At 40.3% G+C, this 17,091-nt stretch overlaps 1 protein-coding gene across 1 annotated transcript; it reads right to left on the bottom strand.

Annotated features, from left to right (window-relative positions):
* Positions 1-1,138: 1,138 nt before the first annotated feature.
* On the bottom strand, positions 1,139-16,659 carry LOC112219556 (rod cGMP-specific 3',5'-cyclic phosphodiesterase subunit beta-like). The gene is made up of 22 exons (XM_024380896.2): positions 15,840-16,659; positions 14,950-15,102; positions 14,474-14,563; positions 14,157-14,297; positions 9,771-9,845; positions 9,582-9,646; positions 8,997-9,063; positions 8,809-8,856; positions 8,547-8,696; positions 7,678-7,821; positions 7,515-7,580; positions 6,974-7,120; positions 6,713-6,820; positions 6,476-6,585; positions 5,999-6,086; positions 5,759-5,859; positions 5,147-5,254; positions 4,956-5,019; positions 4,765-4,839; positions 4,553-4,636; positions 4,183-4,306; positions 1,139-4,064 (listed from the first exon to the last, which is right to left on the bottom strand). The coding sequence occupies exons 1-22, from the start codon at positions 16,308-16,310 to the stop codon at positions 4,039-4,041; spliced, it is 2,505 nt and encodes an 834-aa protein (XP_024236664.1). The 5' UTR covers positions 16,311-16,659; the 3' UTR covers positions 1,139-4,038.
* Between the last annotated feature and the right edge of the window lie 432 nt (positions 16,660-17,091).

Genomic DNA, 17,091 nt, shown 5'->3' with positions numbered 1-17,091 from the left:
AAACTTCCGACTTCAACTGTATCTCAAGGCCATCAGGCTGTTAAACAGCAATCACTAACTCAGAGAGGCTGCTGCCTACATTGAGACCCCATCACTGGACACTTTAAACAATGCCACTTTAAATAATTCCACTTTAATAGTGTTTACATATCTTACATTGATCATATGGGGCGGTAGGGTAGCCTAGTGGTTAGAGTGTTGGACAGGTAACCGAAAGGTTGCAAGTTCAAATCCCAGAGCTGACAAGGTACACATCTGTCGTTCTGCCCCTGAACAGGCAGTTAACCCACTGTTCCTAGGCTAAGAATTTGTTCTTAACTGACTTGCCTAGTTAAATAAAGGTAAAATAAAATATCACATGTATATACTGTATTTTATACCATCTACTGCATCTTGCCTATGCCGCTCGGCCATCGCTCATCCATATACTTTTATTTGTACATATTCTCATTCACCCCTTTAGATTTGTGTGTATTAGGTAGTTGTTGGCGAATTGTTAGATGACTGATATTACTGCGCTGTCGGAACTAGAAGCACAAGCATTTCGCTACACTTCACTTGCATTAGCATCTGCTAACCATGTGTATGTGACCAATAAAATTTGATTGGATTTGAACAAATGAGTGAATGAGCTGGAAAGATAAACAGCTACCTAGCTAGCTAGTTGACTGCTGTGGCTAACAACCAAAAAAAGTTTGGATAATCTTATCCTTTGATCCTTGAAAAGAGTTCTCACACTATGATTAGGAAACATTCAAAGCAACTGGGAAACGTCCATGGCGGGCATTGTTGTCACCTTAACTTGCTACAACTTTTGAGTGATAGGAAGCACGAGCACCACCACCAATCAGCCTATACCACTGTGCACACCTGTCGTTACTATGATAACTAGCTTAGCCATGTCAGCAAATGACTGCTGTCTAAACACACACATCGGATTTGGTCACTTGTAACTTCCTGTTTGGAAAGTCAGTATTCCAAAACTGATTTGAGAATTAAGGCCTGGAGCATGAATAAGGCTTTAGATACTTTGGCCCAACCTCTGTCCATATAAATATATATAAAAACAATAGGATACAATGGATATTTAAATTGTTTCCTGTTGTATAAAACTAACAAGATATCATTAGACAAAATGCATCCTTAAAAATAAATGTACTTTATTTTGGTCATTGTAGACAAAACACATACATTGAGCTTTAGAACTTGTCATATCTACGCTAAAGTATTTTTAACAGCAAATTGTGGAATAAAATGTTTGTTGCAATGTTTAATGATGTGGAATTGAAAAGAGGAAGTACATAATTACTGCTTCTAATTAAAGGGTCCTTAATATTCCCTTCATGCTATAATGTCGGCACAGATCGAACATAACAGTAATGTTGCACTGACGCTCATAGAGGAAATGAAGTATTAATCATCTGAATAAAAATATACTATTAATGAAATATATTTACAGGAGAAGACTATTTACAATTGATTCCATCTATAAAAGCATAGGTACCCCATTGACAGTGGGGCTGCTGTAAGAGCAGGGTTACCCTCTGTTCATAATGAACACTAGGAGATTCTATGGATCCAGTGAGTAGGCTCAAGAGTAACAGAATCAAGGCCACTGGCTTCAATCACTCTACTGAGGGATTGGACATTGACCACTATTCGCAGTGGACTGGACCATATAAAAATCCATCCAATATTGTTAGATATGCATATACTGAGACATACCGTATCTTGTTTTTACCCTAAAAGTATGTCTCATTCAAATATTCAACAATAAACAGTGAACAGTTACATAGAGAGAACGATGGGTTTCTCAAAATGAAGCATTTCTAGTTAACTGTTGATAGCCAGGGACAGACCTTCCTGAAAATGTCAACTCCTTTCTCTCCTATCTCAGAACAATAAATGACAATGTACACACACAGAAAATATACTTGTTTTCAACTGCTTGACTGCAGTCGTTCTATAACAGCACCTCTTACATTGCTGTACTAAAAGTGCTACACACCATTATTTCACCCAACACAGCATGGGACAATAGTAATATACCGCAAAACCATCACTTAGCATCCCACAGCAAGGGGTCACATTACCCTGTAATGAAGTAGAACCATAAAACTTACTTCTTATGGCATATGTGGATGCTAGCCCCATACCCTAGTATTGCATAATCTACTTTTGATTACCATTACAGTAATTGTCCAGTGAAAATCTCACAAAAAGCTCATTCTGTTAACTCATACTAATAATGTTGTTGACTCGTCCTATTCTCGTACTCGTGGCCAAAAGCATCAATAAAAGAAAAATACTTAAACCCCGGCTCAAAAATGCTATTTCCTCATTTAACATTGTCTCATTGGGTCATTGGCTGAGCTGGCCAATCAGCTGTTTACTACTTGTCATTCATATTTTTATGACCGGTATATGCCACAACATTCTGTTGTTGGGGTACGCCCACACCATTCAAATGCAGAAAAGCTTATTTCTTGGAAGGAAAACTATTTCACTCATTTTGTATTTAATTATAGGTCATATTTCATAGAAATCTGGAAAAACTGGACAGTTATGTAAATGACGACTGACTGGAAGGAGTAAAGAACAATGTAAGTCACAGGTTATTACACTGTTATTATAACATACATAAAAGTAAAGTTGGATCCTTGATGAATCCACCAACATTTGGTAAAGTGTTATTTAAAGGTAGGCTCAGCGTTCTGACGTAGATGTAGAAAGTAAAGACCATAGTGGGTCAATTTCCGCAACAACTAAGAGTGTTGAAGCGCGAGCCTCAACTTAACAGCATGAAGCAAACCCAGGCACAGATACTGTATGTGACCGTGTAAGACCGGGATCTTGCTTCTCGCTCATCTCTATCTGCGGTGCTGCTCGTGGCAACGTCATTTCGTTGAGTCTACCTTTAATGTGATAACTCTAAAAACAAGCCTACTTGTTTTAAAAATCTATACAAATAACAGCGTAAAATATTAATGTAAAACAAAAAGTATCCCTGTGCATTTCATACAGTATTCTGTACGAAAATGTTAGTTAAGAAACAGTAACCTGTTTAAAATGAAAAGCGATCATAATGAGCTAACAGGTGCTAACATGTGTCCTTTGTCCTGATCTTGTCCACAGTCTGATTGTTCCCACAATTTTAGACAAATGCAGTCATAGGTCAGCTCTTCCTGACCACCTCCAGAGGTAGTCAGATACACATTGTGTCTGGATATCTACGAAGTGTAGACTGATCTGCACAGTGAATCCATTTAAATAATCATTATTTTGGCCTCTAAAATCATTGACAGGTGGCACCATTGACTTCTGCCATGTGTCTTCAAATAAATAAATAAATATTATTTGGAAAGAATATCTGGGAAATAATTGCATACAGGTAGGGACCAGGAAATCTGGTCACAATGCAGACACAGTGGATGGATAAGAGACACACTTTAATACCATATGTCTGAAAATGTGGCCACAATCAGAATGTGGACTAGATCAGGACAAAAACGTATGTTGGAACCTGGTTTAAACAGGGCTTTAGTGTCATATTAATGACATTATACATACATATGGAAACATTTCAGAAGTTGTTGACCTCTTGTTCCTTTAATTGGTCAATAAAAACCTTCCGGAACCTACTGTACATATGTTAAAAAAGTTAGTACAAACAAAAATGAACTCCACTAAGACCATGAAGGATTCCTCAGAATGTCGTGAAGCATAGTGAAAGGGGTAACTTCCAAAATGTGGATATGCCAATGCAACTAATGATAACTGCTCTTCAGTTGAAGGCAGGAAATTGACTGTTGTGGCCATAATGTGCCAACATGGGTCTGGAACCAGAAGGTCCAACGGCCTTGCTGCGTGACTGATAAGGAGTCCCTCTGGCTCTTCTCTAAAGTTCTGATGCTGTGAGGGGAGGCTGTCCTTCCACAGCTGTTCTGAGGTGAGGCTGGTCCTGCCCACGGCCGGCAGTAAGACTGTGTGGCTGTGATGTATCCTGGAGTGACCTACCTCCAAAACAGGTCCTGAGCTTCAGCACACTGAGCACGTCTTGGACCCTTTACATAGCAAGAATACAAAAAAACAATACATGTTTAAGGATCATCTGTATTACTTTTAATGCACAGACAAAATGCCCTCTAAACTAGAGAGCAATAGTATATCGTCCACTCTGACCTGACTGGGCTTTCAGGATGGCCTGTTGTGCCTCATACTCTTCCTGCTTGGCCTTCCATTCCTTCCTGTTGTTCAGCATGCCATCATACATCGGCTGGATGGCCGGATGGAAGCGGGACAATTCCTAAACAACAAAACAAAAACTTGAGAGCTCTATTTCTGACAGTCAAGCCATCTCACCAAATAATGCTTGTCTGAAAGGCAACGATTTGTGCATTTGGTCATTCTACACATCCAATAGAAGGTATGCCAACTATTTGACCAAACACTAAGATCTATTGATTCATGGTTTACTTGGTGCTTAGCAGTAACTGTGAAGCTGAGTGATGTAGCTAGTCTGAAGGGGTGGTAGTACATGCGGTGACGTTACCTTGTAGACAAATGTGCAGACAAAATCAATGAAACCACACTGCAGCTTGGGCAGTTCACCAGCGCAGTTTCTGTCCATCATTGTCTGGTTGGAAAGGAGGGAGGAACAACACACACATGCACAAAAAAAAATGTAGTTCATCAGGCATCTTGGATGTGTAAAAATGTATGTGGATATCCGAAGAACAGACACACACACGTTGATATACTCACAATGGGTTGATTTTCAAGAACTTCTCTTTCCAAGTCACCCTGCACCCAGAACTCAGCTGCTTCAGACAGCGCCACCTGGAACGAAGCCAGGTAGTCCAATGTATTTCAGTATATTGGACAGCTTTATTCACTTACAGAAACACAAAAGCATCTACTAAAATGTCGTATATATAATCAAGGGAGGTTCTCACCTTGCTTTGTACCTCCCATGGCTTAGTGAGGGCTGACAAGTCACATGCTGTCATCATCATGGCCCTTTGAGGGGAATCATTGAAGGTTCAGCGTAAAATAGAAATGCTAAAATAAGATCCAATGTGCATGTTATTATCCTACATATCCCCCCTATCACTACTATCCTCCCCCTACCATGAACTGCACTCACAGGACAATCTCTTTCCTGGTCGTCTCCAGGGACATCCAGTCCACCCACTTCTTCTCATCTTCGTAGGTCTTTGATAGGTCGACAATCTTCTGGAACATTGTTCGCTTCCTGGTGACATTGGAAAATGTCCAAACAGAGATTTACACATTCAGTTAAAGTTATAAGCGCTGCATTGTGAAATCTTGTTCCCTCAACTTTACAGGACTAAGTAGGCTTGATCGTCGTATCTAAATCCGTGCTTTAATATGCAGAAAAATAGTCCACATTAACAACAATACATTCTTCCTAAGATCTGTATGGGGAATACAATATGTATTGCAGTTAAGTAAATACAGATGTAGGATCTTAATATGATCACGCTTTTTTTGAGGAGAATTTTCCTGCACAGCACGAAATGCAAACTTGTAGTGAATTCAAGCTTTAGAAAGTCTTCTAAAGTTTGTAATTTCCACATTAAAAGGTCTGACTAGATTTTCCCTGACAAAAAAATGTATAAACCCCTTCAAAAAACATCCATAAATTATAATACACATAATAATTCATATTTTCTGTTGCTGCAGGATTATTTTCCTGCTGTAGCAAACTTAATTGAATTGGAGTTGCAAGTCTTACTTGAAATAGAGTTGCAAGTCTGTTGCAATGATGGCAATGTCCATGAGGTGGATGGCATGCTCGTTCTGTCTTCTGTTGAGGTTCTGGTATATATTCAAGGACTGGGGGGAGGATAGAGGAGTTAGACTAGAGCATGTGATCAACATGGAAGCATAAAGTACAAATAAATAAATAATTGACCTAAAATGTTCTACTGTAGTAGTGAATGTTTATGGCTGAGATACAAAAAACCTTACGTACCTCGTCTGCCAGGAGGAACTTGCTAAATTCTAGATGATGCCTCTCCAGGACGGATGAGCCGTGAAGCTTGGCAAGTGGGTTACCAGATCTATTTGTGAGGGGAGATCAGACCAGACACTGTAAAGAGCTCATCATAAGCCATTCATCACACAAAGCTAATCAAGGTGCTTCTCTACATGCAAGGCCTCAGTCATCATGAGAGAGTGAGTAAAAGAAGAGACCCATAGATAATTTAAGGACTGGTTGTACAGATGTAGGATCCTTATTTCACACTAACGCACACTAACAGTATTGCATTTTTCATGTAACATACGTTTGGCCAGCTAATAGCCTAACCACCGATCAAGCAACATAGTGGACTAAACAGTCAAATCATTATTTTTGCTGTGACAATACTGGTCAAATGAAGATCCAACATCAGTACCAACTTTCAGAGAGCAGAGTGAAAAGAGAGCAGCGATTCCCAGGAGTACTCACTTCACCTGGTAGAGGTTGTTGGTGCCCCTGTGGTCGATATCATGGAGGAAAGCAGATGTGATCATTGCCATCACCTCCAGATCTGTGTAGTATCTCTTCATGTTCCCTGTCTGACACAACAAAATACAGCCGTTTGACTCTCAGAATTAGAGATCTTTCAATCATGCCTTCAGTTAAGCTTTTTTGGCAAGTAAGAAAACATGTTAGGGTACATTACTGAGGTGTAAGCATTCCTACCGTCAACAGTGTGAACATGGTCTGTCCGACATTGAAACCGTGGCGCCAGTTGTGATAGGGCATTTTCCTGTAGCCTTTGCTGATAGAGTACATGAAGCGTACCAGAACCTGTTGAAATAAATAAAGATGCCTGTTAGAGCATATACAGATAGTATGGGAGAGTAATAAAGTAACTAATGACAAACTGCACGGAGATCATTCAGAATTGACACTTTCCCGGCACTGAAAGATGTCGCAGTACAGATCATGATTGCACCATACCTCCTGTGGAACCTGGAACTTCTTGACCACTCCGACCTCATAGAACATCTGGATCGCACACATCACCAGCTCCAGCTCTGTGCAGTCAAAGTCAGAGAACCCGAACTCATAGATCTCAAACTTCTTGGGGCCAGGCAGTTCTTTTTTCTGTGTGATAATGCATGATTATTACGGCATTATTAACAAAAACTAAACATACAGATGAAGGATCTTAATTTTAGCTAGTTTTCTACAGCAGGAAAATGATCCTGCAGCAACAGGACATTTTAATTATTATGTCGATAATAATTAATGGGCAATTTTGTCGGGACAATCAAGCCTTTTTAAACCTCAAATACACTATACGTTTTACATTTCCTGCTACAGGGTGATCAAATGAAGATCCTATACCTATACAACCATATAAATCTAGCTAGAGCTTTCAAATGCAGGCCTACTGTTCCAGTACTTAAAAGTATACTCTAGTGACTAAATCAGAGATAATTCTACAACCTCCAGATTATGACCAAATTGTTATTCTACAAAAATAAGGTAGCAATACCAGAATCTGCAGGAACTCTTCCTCTTCACAGTCACAGGGCTCTCTGTTGAAATACTGTCTGGTTTTCTAAGATACATAAAACAACAATGAGTGTGAAATATTAAAATAACACTTCTCTTGTAAAGGAGGTTAGATCTGTGTATATCTGTGAGCAAGGCTTCACCAGGATATTCTGTATTTCGTCATCACGGCACTTGACGTGGTAGAGCACCATGTCCTGAGCTATGTCTTTCCGGTTCTCTATCATTTTCATCCTGTCATAGGTGTCTGTGTTGAGGTGGGACCAGCCCAGGAAGTTAGTCATAGCCTGGGGAGACCAGCAGAAACAATGTCATTCAGAGTAGGTTCTCTCAGAAGCCAGCATGGGTAGACAGACAATCACAGTATCATTCAGAGTAGGTTCACTCAGAAGCCAGCATGGGTAGACAGACAATCACACTATCATTCAGAGTAGGTTCACTCAGAAGCCAGCATGGGTAGACAGACAATCACACTATCATTCAGAAGTAGGTCACACTACATCAGAAGCCAGCATGGGTAGACAGACAATCACACTATCATTCAGAGTAGGTTCACTCAGAAGCCAGCATGGGTAGACAGACAATCACACTATCATTCAGAGTAGGTTCACTCAGAAGCCAGCATGGGTAGACAGACAATCACACTATCATTCAGAGTAGGTTCACTCAGAAGCCAGCATGGGTAGACAGACAATCACACTATCATTCAGAGTAGGTTCACTCAGAAGCCAGCATGGGTAGACAGACAATCACACTATCATTCACAGTAGGTTCACTCAGAAGCCAGCATGGGTAGACAGACAATCACACTATCATTCACAGTAGGTTCACTCAGGTCAATGTGGCGAAGAGAGTGGGAGGCATTTGACTGCCACAGTGCATTGTATAAATTAATGGTCTACACAAAAAAATGCAGATATCAAGGCTTTATAGAGCCATTTGACTTGACGACTTCTCTGTGAAGAGAGGAGTTGTTGAGAAGACAGTTGCGTGCTGTAGTACAGTAAAGTACCTCCATTAGCTCCTCATCCTGCTGATCGAATGGCTTCCCATCTTTCCTGTTGTAGAATGTAGCCACGCCCACGATATCTTCTGTCATGTTGACGATTGGCATGGACAGCACATTCTTTATGGTCCAACCACTATCATCCAAGGGTTCTGACTGTATTATGGGAAGACACAAGGTAAATGGTCAACAGGAATTATGCAAGTTGCTAAACTGTTTGCTAAAACCACATGCAAGGATACTTGATTTTATGAGGAAGCAAATGTACCTGAAACTTGAACATCTCCTCTGTTGCGGGATTTATGATGTTACATATCTAGATATTCAAAATAAAGAGTACAGCATCAACACACATGCAAATCATGGCAATTTGAACATTGTGTTATTTTCAAGTCAATTCCAAATTCTGATAGCGTTTCAAAAACTTGGTATCTGAATGCCAGTTAAAAAACTTACAAGACCAGTTTCAGCCACATATGTGGGAAGTCCAGTACACAAAACCCAGTGTTCTAGAGTAGGAGTCCTGTTGACAACACAGTCAGACAACACACACTGATTATTCTCCTATACAGTATCAAACACAGACCTGGGTTCAAATACTATTTCAGATAGCTCAATCACTTTAACATACATTCAAAGTAAGTTTTCAGAAATATTTTATTTGAAAAGACAAGTAGTTGAACATTTTTTATGTCTTTGGAAATACATTTGGAAAGGATTAGAAAAATGTGCATTACACGGACTAAAATGCACTCGCTTGCGTTTAACAAAGGTATTTGAAAATTGTTTTTGAAATAAGTATTTGAAAATCCTCTAAAATACAATTTGGTAGACTTTTTGGTCTTTACAAATAACCATTCAAATACTCAAATAAAAGTACTTGTTTTGGGCTGTGTATTTAAAAATACTAAATACACAGAAAAAAATATTTATAATGCCAACTACTCAAATGCACATGTATTTGAACCCAGGTCTGATAATACAGAGTTGAAACTACTTCAACTATACATTAATGATCAGAGAAAAGTTAAATAAACGTACGCGATAACTTTGATGTCCTCTTTTCCATGCAAAATATAATCAATGACTTTGTAGAATATGACTTCCTAGAATCACAGATAACAGAAAAACAAAATAAATCACACACCAGGAATACAAAATTGTAAAAACAAAGGCAAAAAGGTAAAGACCAGTTCATAGGATAATAAGTAGATCGTTATGAACACCTACTCTGCCATCAGGGGTAAGAGGTCCAGAGTAAGGGGGCTGGTCTCCCATCAACACTGGCCAGATGTCAAAGAACTCCTATAGGAACAAAGCAATAACACAGATGGATTGTCAGACATAGCATATTAATAATATTATAGAGCCTCAGTGGCGGTTCTAGCTTGTATGGCTCCCTGGGCACCCCCACACACACACACACACACACACATTAGTACTGTACAAAGTTAGAGGTCCGCCCATTCCCCCGGTCCCCCTACCTCAGGCTTCCAGTGGGGAGACCTGAGGTCAACCTACCCCAGCCCCCTCCCCATCTCGTACTTCTGAGTGGGAAACCTTCCCAGGCAGTGGCCTGCCAAGCTCACAAACTAGAATCAGGGCGCCCACTCCGACAAGGTTAATTGACCCACAGTCCCACACGGTGACATCAATATCATTGACGTGATGTGCAAATGAGTGATAGAAAACCGATCATGCAAATGTCACCATTCCAAAACATTTTGTGCGGGTCCCCCCGTGCCACCCCCGGCAAGATGCCGCCCTGGGCGGCTGCCCATGTCACCTATACCTAAATCCGCCACTGCAGAGCCTCCACATTTGGTTGTTTTACAGCCTGAAATCAAAATGGATTAAATAAATTATTACACACAATACCCCACAATGTTAAAGTGAATACCTGTTTTTAGACATTTTTGCAAATTTATTGAAAATGAAATACAGAAATATCTCATTTACATAAGCATTCACACCCCTGAGTCAATACATGTTAGAATACCTTTGGCAGTGTTTACAGCTATGAGTCTTTCTGGGTAAGTCTCTAAGAGCTTTACACATCCGGATTGTGAAATATTTGCTAGACAAACATTTTCAAGTCTTGCAATAGATTTTCAAGACAATTTAAGTCAAAACCACTCAGGAACATTCACTGTCTTCTTGGTAAGCAACTCCAGTGTAGATTTGGCCTTGTGTTTTAGATTATTATCCTGCTGAAAGGTGAATTGATCTCCCAATGTCTCGTGGAAATCAGACTGTACCAGGTTTTCCTCTAGGATTTTGCCTGTGCTTAGCTCTATTCAGTTGATTTTTTATCCTGAAAAACTCCCCAGTCCTTAATGATTACAAGCATACCCGTAATAGGATGCCTTGTTGCCAACATGATGCATGTTTTGGAATATTTTTATTTTATACAAATGTTGTTCTTTTCATTAGGTTAGGATTAGGTTAGTATTGTGTAGTAACAACAATGTTGTTGATCCGTCCTTAGTTTTCTCCATCCTCCTAATTGATTTTCATAAAAATGTAAATAGTGAAACATTAAAAAAGTTATAATTTTTAGATAAAACTATACTAAATATATTCACATCACCAAATAATTGATTAAAACACACTGTTTTGCAATGAAGGTCGACAGTAGCCTCAGCAGCACTCTGTAGGGTAGTACCATGGTGTAGCTGGAGGACAGCTAGTTTCCATCCTCCTCTGGGTACACTGACTTCAATACAAAACCTAGGAGGCTCATGGTCCTCACTCCCTTCCATAGACTTACACAGTATTTATGACAACTTCCGGAAGACATCCTTCAACCTATCAGAGCTCTTGTAACATGAACTGACATGTTGTCCACCCAATCAATGGATCAGAGATTGATTATAGTACTGAAAGCAGGTGTGCCGACATGGCGATACTTGTATTCGTAATCGTATCCGTAACTTGACAGTTGATTGTCGGATCGGATGATACTTGCGATCTGAAAAAACGGAAGTGTTTTAATATGCCTAAATAGATGTTGGCCAAATTCCTGCAAAGAAGCTACAGATTCAGAGCAGTGCGCGGAGGGGTGTGTGTGTGTGTGTGTCTGTCTGGCCTCAATTTGCTGCTGGCGGCCAAGTTTGTCACTCAGTCAGAATCCGTGAGATATTATCCACATTGATAGCTTGATAGCAAACGTCCTCGCCATGTGATTTATCATAGTAGCAGCCAAGCAGCAGCAATCTAAATGATCAGCTCAAAAAGAGGAAAACTGATCGGGTGAAATTATGAAGCAAGTGGATGGAGAAATATAGTTTCCCTCTATCCAATCAGAACCACAGGATCAACGTACAGCCTGCCCTTCTCTTTACAGACAGCCAGTTGAGTTATTTAGACCACGTAGAACCTCGCACATGACCGACTGACATGAGAAAGATGCGTGCTGGCATATGAAAAATACTTTTTCCCGATCATGGATAAATACAAAAAATACTCTGATCATAATGTATACAGATATACATATCCGTTATGATACTTGTTTTGTCCAACTACTCAGCACACCCCTAGCTGAAAGCGTAAGCTACAGTTATCTAGCACTGCAGTGCATGTAGTGAGGTGAGTAGTTGAAACAAATAAAGAAAAAGATAATATTTGAACAGTTTTGATCAAATACATTTCTTTAAAAATGAAGGAGAAGCAAGCGAGAGATAGAGAGAGCTATATTTTGTTGTATTTTTCTTTCTCTTAGCTAGCAAATGCTGCTAGCTAGTTTATCCTACTCAAACACCCGGCTCAAACAGAGCGGGATGCTATGTTAGCTATATCTATCCAACACTGGAACTCTTCCAAGTCAAGGTAAGCGTTTGGTTTTATTAATTTATTTCCACCGGGCCTGCCGCTGTAACTGCTAAACTGCTTGCTGACTGTACACTGTACTGCATGATTGTAGCAGGTTAACGAACACGTTAATTCTAGTAGCTATGTTAGCTAACTATGACGTTAGCTAATATGGTGATAACAAGGCTGTGTGTAGCGTTTAACGGTTATGATATTATGTTTTTTTCCCGCCTGTTCACAGACTACTGATGTGTTGTTCACTGAAGTCCACAAGCAAAAGGAAAAGGTGAGAACAGAGCACATAGATGCGAGAAGGATTTCTACACGCAAAATGATCATGCTGTTTGTATGCGGCTGCTATGAAAGTGAACTGTGTTCGTGTGTGAACAGGGATTTATTAATTCCGCTGATTCTGTTGAAAAACGCTTCTTTAACGGAATGAAACAGGGATAAACATACCTGAATTTGTCTAATAGAAACTATTGTTTGCAACTGTTGGACTAATGATTACACCCTCGATCAGCTAGACGCAGGCAAGAGTGTGCATGGCAGTGTTGAATATGTCACTGTCTGTCACCTTGATTACTTTATTTTTTCTCTCGACCTGTGCACCTACGTTGTAAACTTTCATTCATAGGCTAGGTTGTAGCAACCTTATGATAGGTATAGGGACAATTCTAGTGTCATGTAGTAGCCTAAACCTATCAATGTTACATTGAGCTGGGTGAATGGAATACAGTCGTCCAATATGCTGTAATAGAAATAAGGCCATGCTCATAAAAAAAAACATTTTACATATTAACATATTTAATGCCACTGACCGCCATTGAACTTCACTATTCTCAAAGGGATATTCAATGTCTGCTTTTTATTTTATTTTTACCCATCTACCAATAGGTGACCTTAGTTGCGAGGCATTGGAAAACCTCCCTGGTTGAATCTGTGTTTGAAATCGTATGTTACGAGTTACAGAGACGAGGTAGTCATTCAAAAATCATGTTAAACACTATTATTACACACAGAGTGAGCCCATGCAACTTATTAATGACACTTGTTAAGCAAACTTTTACTCCTGAACTTATTTAGGTTTGCCAAAACAAAGGGGTTGAATACTTATTAATTAACACAATACATTTCTGCTTTTCATTTTTAATTCATTTGTAAACATTCTAAAAACATAAGTCCACTTTGACATGATTGGGTATTGTGTGTAGGCCAGTGAACAATAATCTCAGTTTTATTATTTTAAATTCAGGCTGTAACACAACAAAATGGGCAAAATGTCAAGGGGTCTGAGTACTTTCTGAAGGCACTGTAGTGCTGTAGGTGCAAAATATGAACAAATACTGCTAGAGCTATGTTTTGTGGGCTACAGTATTACTAGAGGAGACCAATAATAACTATTCTTTATGATGACTAAATGGCTGGATCATTCTTGAACTGCGGTGGCTTTTACTGTACGTCCCTCACCTTTGCAACCATGAAAAACACTTTAAAATCACACATAGTTACATATCACACGTAAACTGTTTATCAGTGATGAAACATAATGCAAGTCCTTTATATTGCAAAACTTTGTTTGTGCATGGTTTAAAGTACTTAGGGCAAGCAAATTGTCTTGTTCCAGACGTGATGAGTGGAGTTGTAGTGACATGTTTTGAGGATTTGGGGATACCTATTATTTTGAATGCAAGCAATTAAACAAAAATACTGAATATATATTATAGATCTATAAAAACCTTCGAAGGCTTAAGACAATACCGCAATTCAGGAATGGCCCGGCTACATGCAGACAGTGTCACCCACCTTCTCCTTGGTCATGTCCAATAGGCCCACAGAGTACCTGTCACAGTTCAGGTAGGCCCGCACTGTATACAGGGCTTTGTGGAACTGTCTCTCAATGTCTGTCAGCTCCTCAAACACCTTGTTGGCAGACCACAACAGGACCTATACCCGACAGAAAAACAACAACCACGAAGGATCAGCTAATAACCAGTTGGTTGATATATCATTAAATGTGTGAAAGCTAAAAAATAAAATCAAAAGGCCTTTTTTGTGTGTTCACCATATTGTCATCTGCAACTAGTAATTCCTCTGAATATCAGTACAGACAGCAGACTCACCTGTCCTTTTCGAGTCTCACAGTTGTACAGGTAGTTCAGCTGGTAAATCTTCAGGTTCAAAGTGGCTATTCTGAGATACTTCAAAAAAAGCTGGGAGATCAAAAATGTGAATTATTGTCAAAGAGAAATACATGCATTGATGTGTAATCAAGGTGGTAAAGGAAAGACAAGAGGGAGTATTTGAAAACATCAGGTGTGAGTGAATGTGACCTTCCTCTTCATTTAGGCAGCAATGGCACAGTTTGTATGTGTTCCCTGTGCTTGTTTGATGGACACGCTTGTGTTCTACAACATCAGTCAGTGTTTATATGCCACGTACGCTTTGAGTAAATTCACTTTGGGAAGGGAGAAAACCTGTTGATTACTCATCCCCAACTTATTCATGCAATAACCTCCTCTTAGTATTTCCATTGTGACACTGACACTTGGACATGTGTAGGTCCTATTCTCAGAGAGCCTTCGTCCTCAGTACTCACATCCTCATCCTCAGTGGTGAAGTGTGGTCCAGTGGTCTTGTTCAGGGCCATGATCACAGCCACCACATCCTCTCCGTTCATGATGGGCGAGGCTAAAATGTTCCTGGTCTTGTACTCTGTCAGGTCATCAACGAATGAGCTGAAGTGACTGCTCTGTATGACAGAAAACAAAACAAATCACCGACTTCAGAGATCCCACATGGATGTGTTAAGACGGGTCTGTCTATGAGCCAGTACATGGCCTTGATTTTGAGCCTTTTTTTCAGATGGCTTGTCATTATAGACCACAGATTAATACATGTTTTCCTCTGGCATATTCAAAGACAAAACACAATTTATTAAAGAATTATAACTGCTCAGGTAAGAAGTACACTCCATTATCAAGGGTGAATGTAAATCTGGGCAATGTGAAATATAAATGAATTTGAACCGTGTTAGCTTCCTGCTGACCCTAGTGTAAATGCCCCAGAACAGGTGCCCTAATCCCAGTTACAACAGGGGGTCAAGGGATATACAATAACTGGATTACATCTGTCAAGAGGATTTATATTGTCTCCAGATATACATTTAGAAGATCCCCACAGTACTGTATAGTTGCGATACCACTTTGTGTGTCACTGCGTTTTAGCAAAAAACACAATTTTAACAATATGCGTACGTTCAGATAGGCACGGATTAAATAACTATTCACTTTTCTCTCTGGTTGAACATAAACGTGATACATCTATTTATTTTGGTACAGCTAGAAGATGATATCATGTAGGAGCGTATGACAAGGCCCTTGTAAAAGACTATTAACACAATCTCACTGGCTCCTAGCCTCTGGGACTGTCTGTCTGTTCTCATCACTACCACAACATTTATGCTTCTTTTCCCCATCTGACTCTTACCTCATTGACGTCTTTCAAATTGACGTGTTTCTTGGTCTGGGCCACATTTCCCACCACCCCAAGGTCCAGGGGGAAGACGATCTCATGGTCAGGGTGCACCACACAGTCGTCCAGCTCTGACTCTGTAGTGATGTTGAAGAGACGAGTGGCCAGCTCTGCGATGCCGTTCCTCTCCCGGTACATGAACAGGCTGCAGCGGTCAGCTTGGATCAGGGCGACGATCCTCTTCAGAATCTTAAACACCACTTTCTCCATGTTCACGTTCTCCTGCATTTCTTTGATCAGGTCGAACAGGATCTGGCCTTCCTCTATCTGACCCAGCTCCTGTAACATCCCAAAGTCCACCTTGGACTCCGAGATGCCTGCCATCACAGAGAGGGCTCCCGGTGTGAGCTTCTTGTTGAAGTAGCCCTGGGCGAAAGCCGGGTTCCCATCCAGGAACTTCTCAACATCTTCCTTCGTCGCACTCATCTTGGGTTAGGGATGTACTGGTTCTCCCCCAGTCCCAGTCGTCAAACCACGGTCTCTAAAAAGACGACAAAACCAATTATCTATTGATTACTAGCAAATAAAAAAGAGGGCAAGTTCACACTATGTAATCCCCAAACTCCCTTAAAAAGAGGGCAGGCACGTTAGTTAGGTCCTGGTGTGAACAGAGGAGACACTTGCAATGGCAGGGGAGGGAGGGCTGAGTCCAATCCCATTGTCATCAGCAAGCTTTTCTCTTAATAGTGTTGAAGGTGAGCCAGGATCTGCTCATGCAAAACTGATCAGGTGATCTCTATGAAGGAGGCCAACCCAGTCCTTTCATTGGCCGATTACCTCCTCTTCTTTTGCCCCTCGCCAGGTTTAGAAAACGAGCCTGAAGGAAAAGAGATCCGGACTCCCTCGAAGGAGGCACATGTCTGAAAGCAGTTAGCCTTAAGATGTCCCCCCGTTTGGTTTGTCTCCAACTGTAGCCTGCTCTTGCCCAAGGCAGGCACCACACACACAAGCTCTTAACTTTCTTATTTTAAAAAAAAGCACTCCACGTTGCTAAGCCCTATTTAACCAGGCCACTAGTTGATTATCTCAGCACCCCAATTCTGTTGTCCTCAGTCAGTACCACTGCTATGGGATCTTTCACAGGCCTCTGCCGGTTGTAGCCTTCAGAAGCAGAAAAAGATTTGTTAGTTATATTCATTTAAGCTTTAAGATTTTATTTTAAAAATTAACACAGTAGCCTTACTTGCTGCAGTATCTGTTTTTATCA

Source organism: Oncorhynchus tshawytscha, linkage group LG20 (assembly GCF_018296145.1).
Source record: "Oncorhynchus tshawytscha isolate Ot180627B linkage group LG20, Otsh_v2.0, whole genome shotgun sequence".
In the NCBI taxonomy this organism is placed as follows: Eukaryota; Metazoa; Chordata; class Actinopteri; order Salmoniformes; family Salmonidae; genus Oncorhynchus; species Oncorhynchus tshawytscha.
This window is presented reverse-complemented; position numbering and strand designations above follow the sequence as displayed.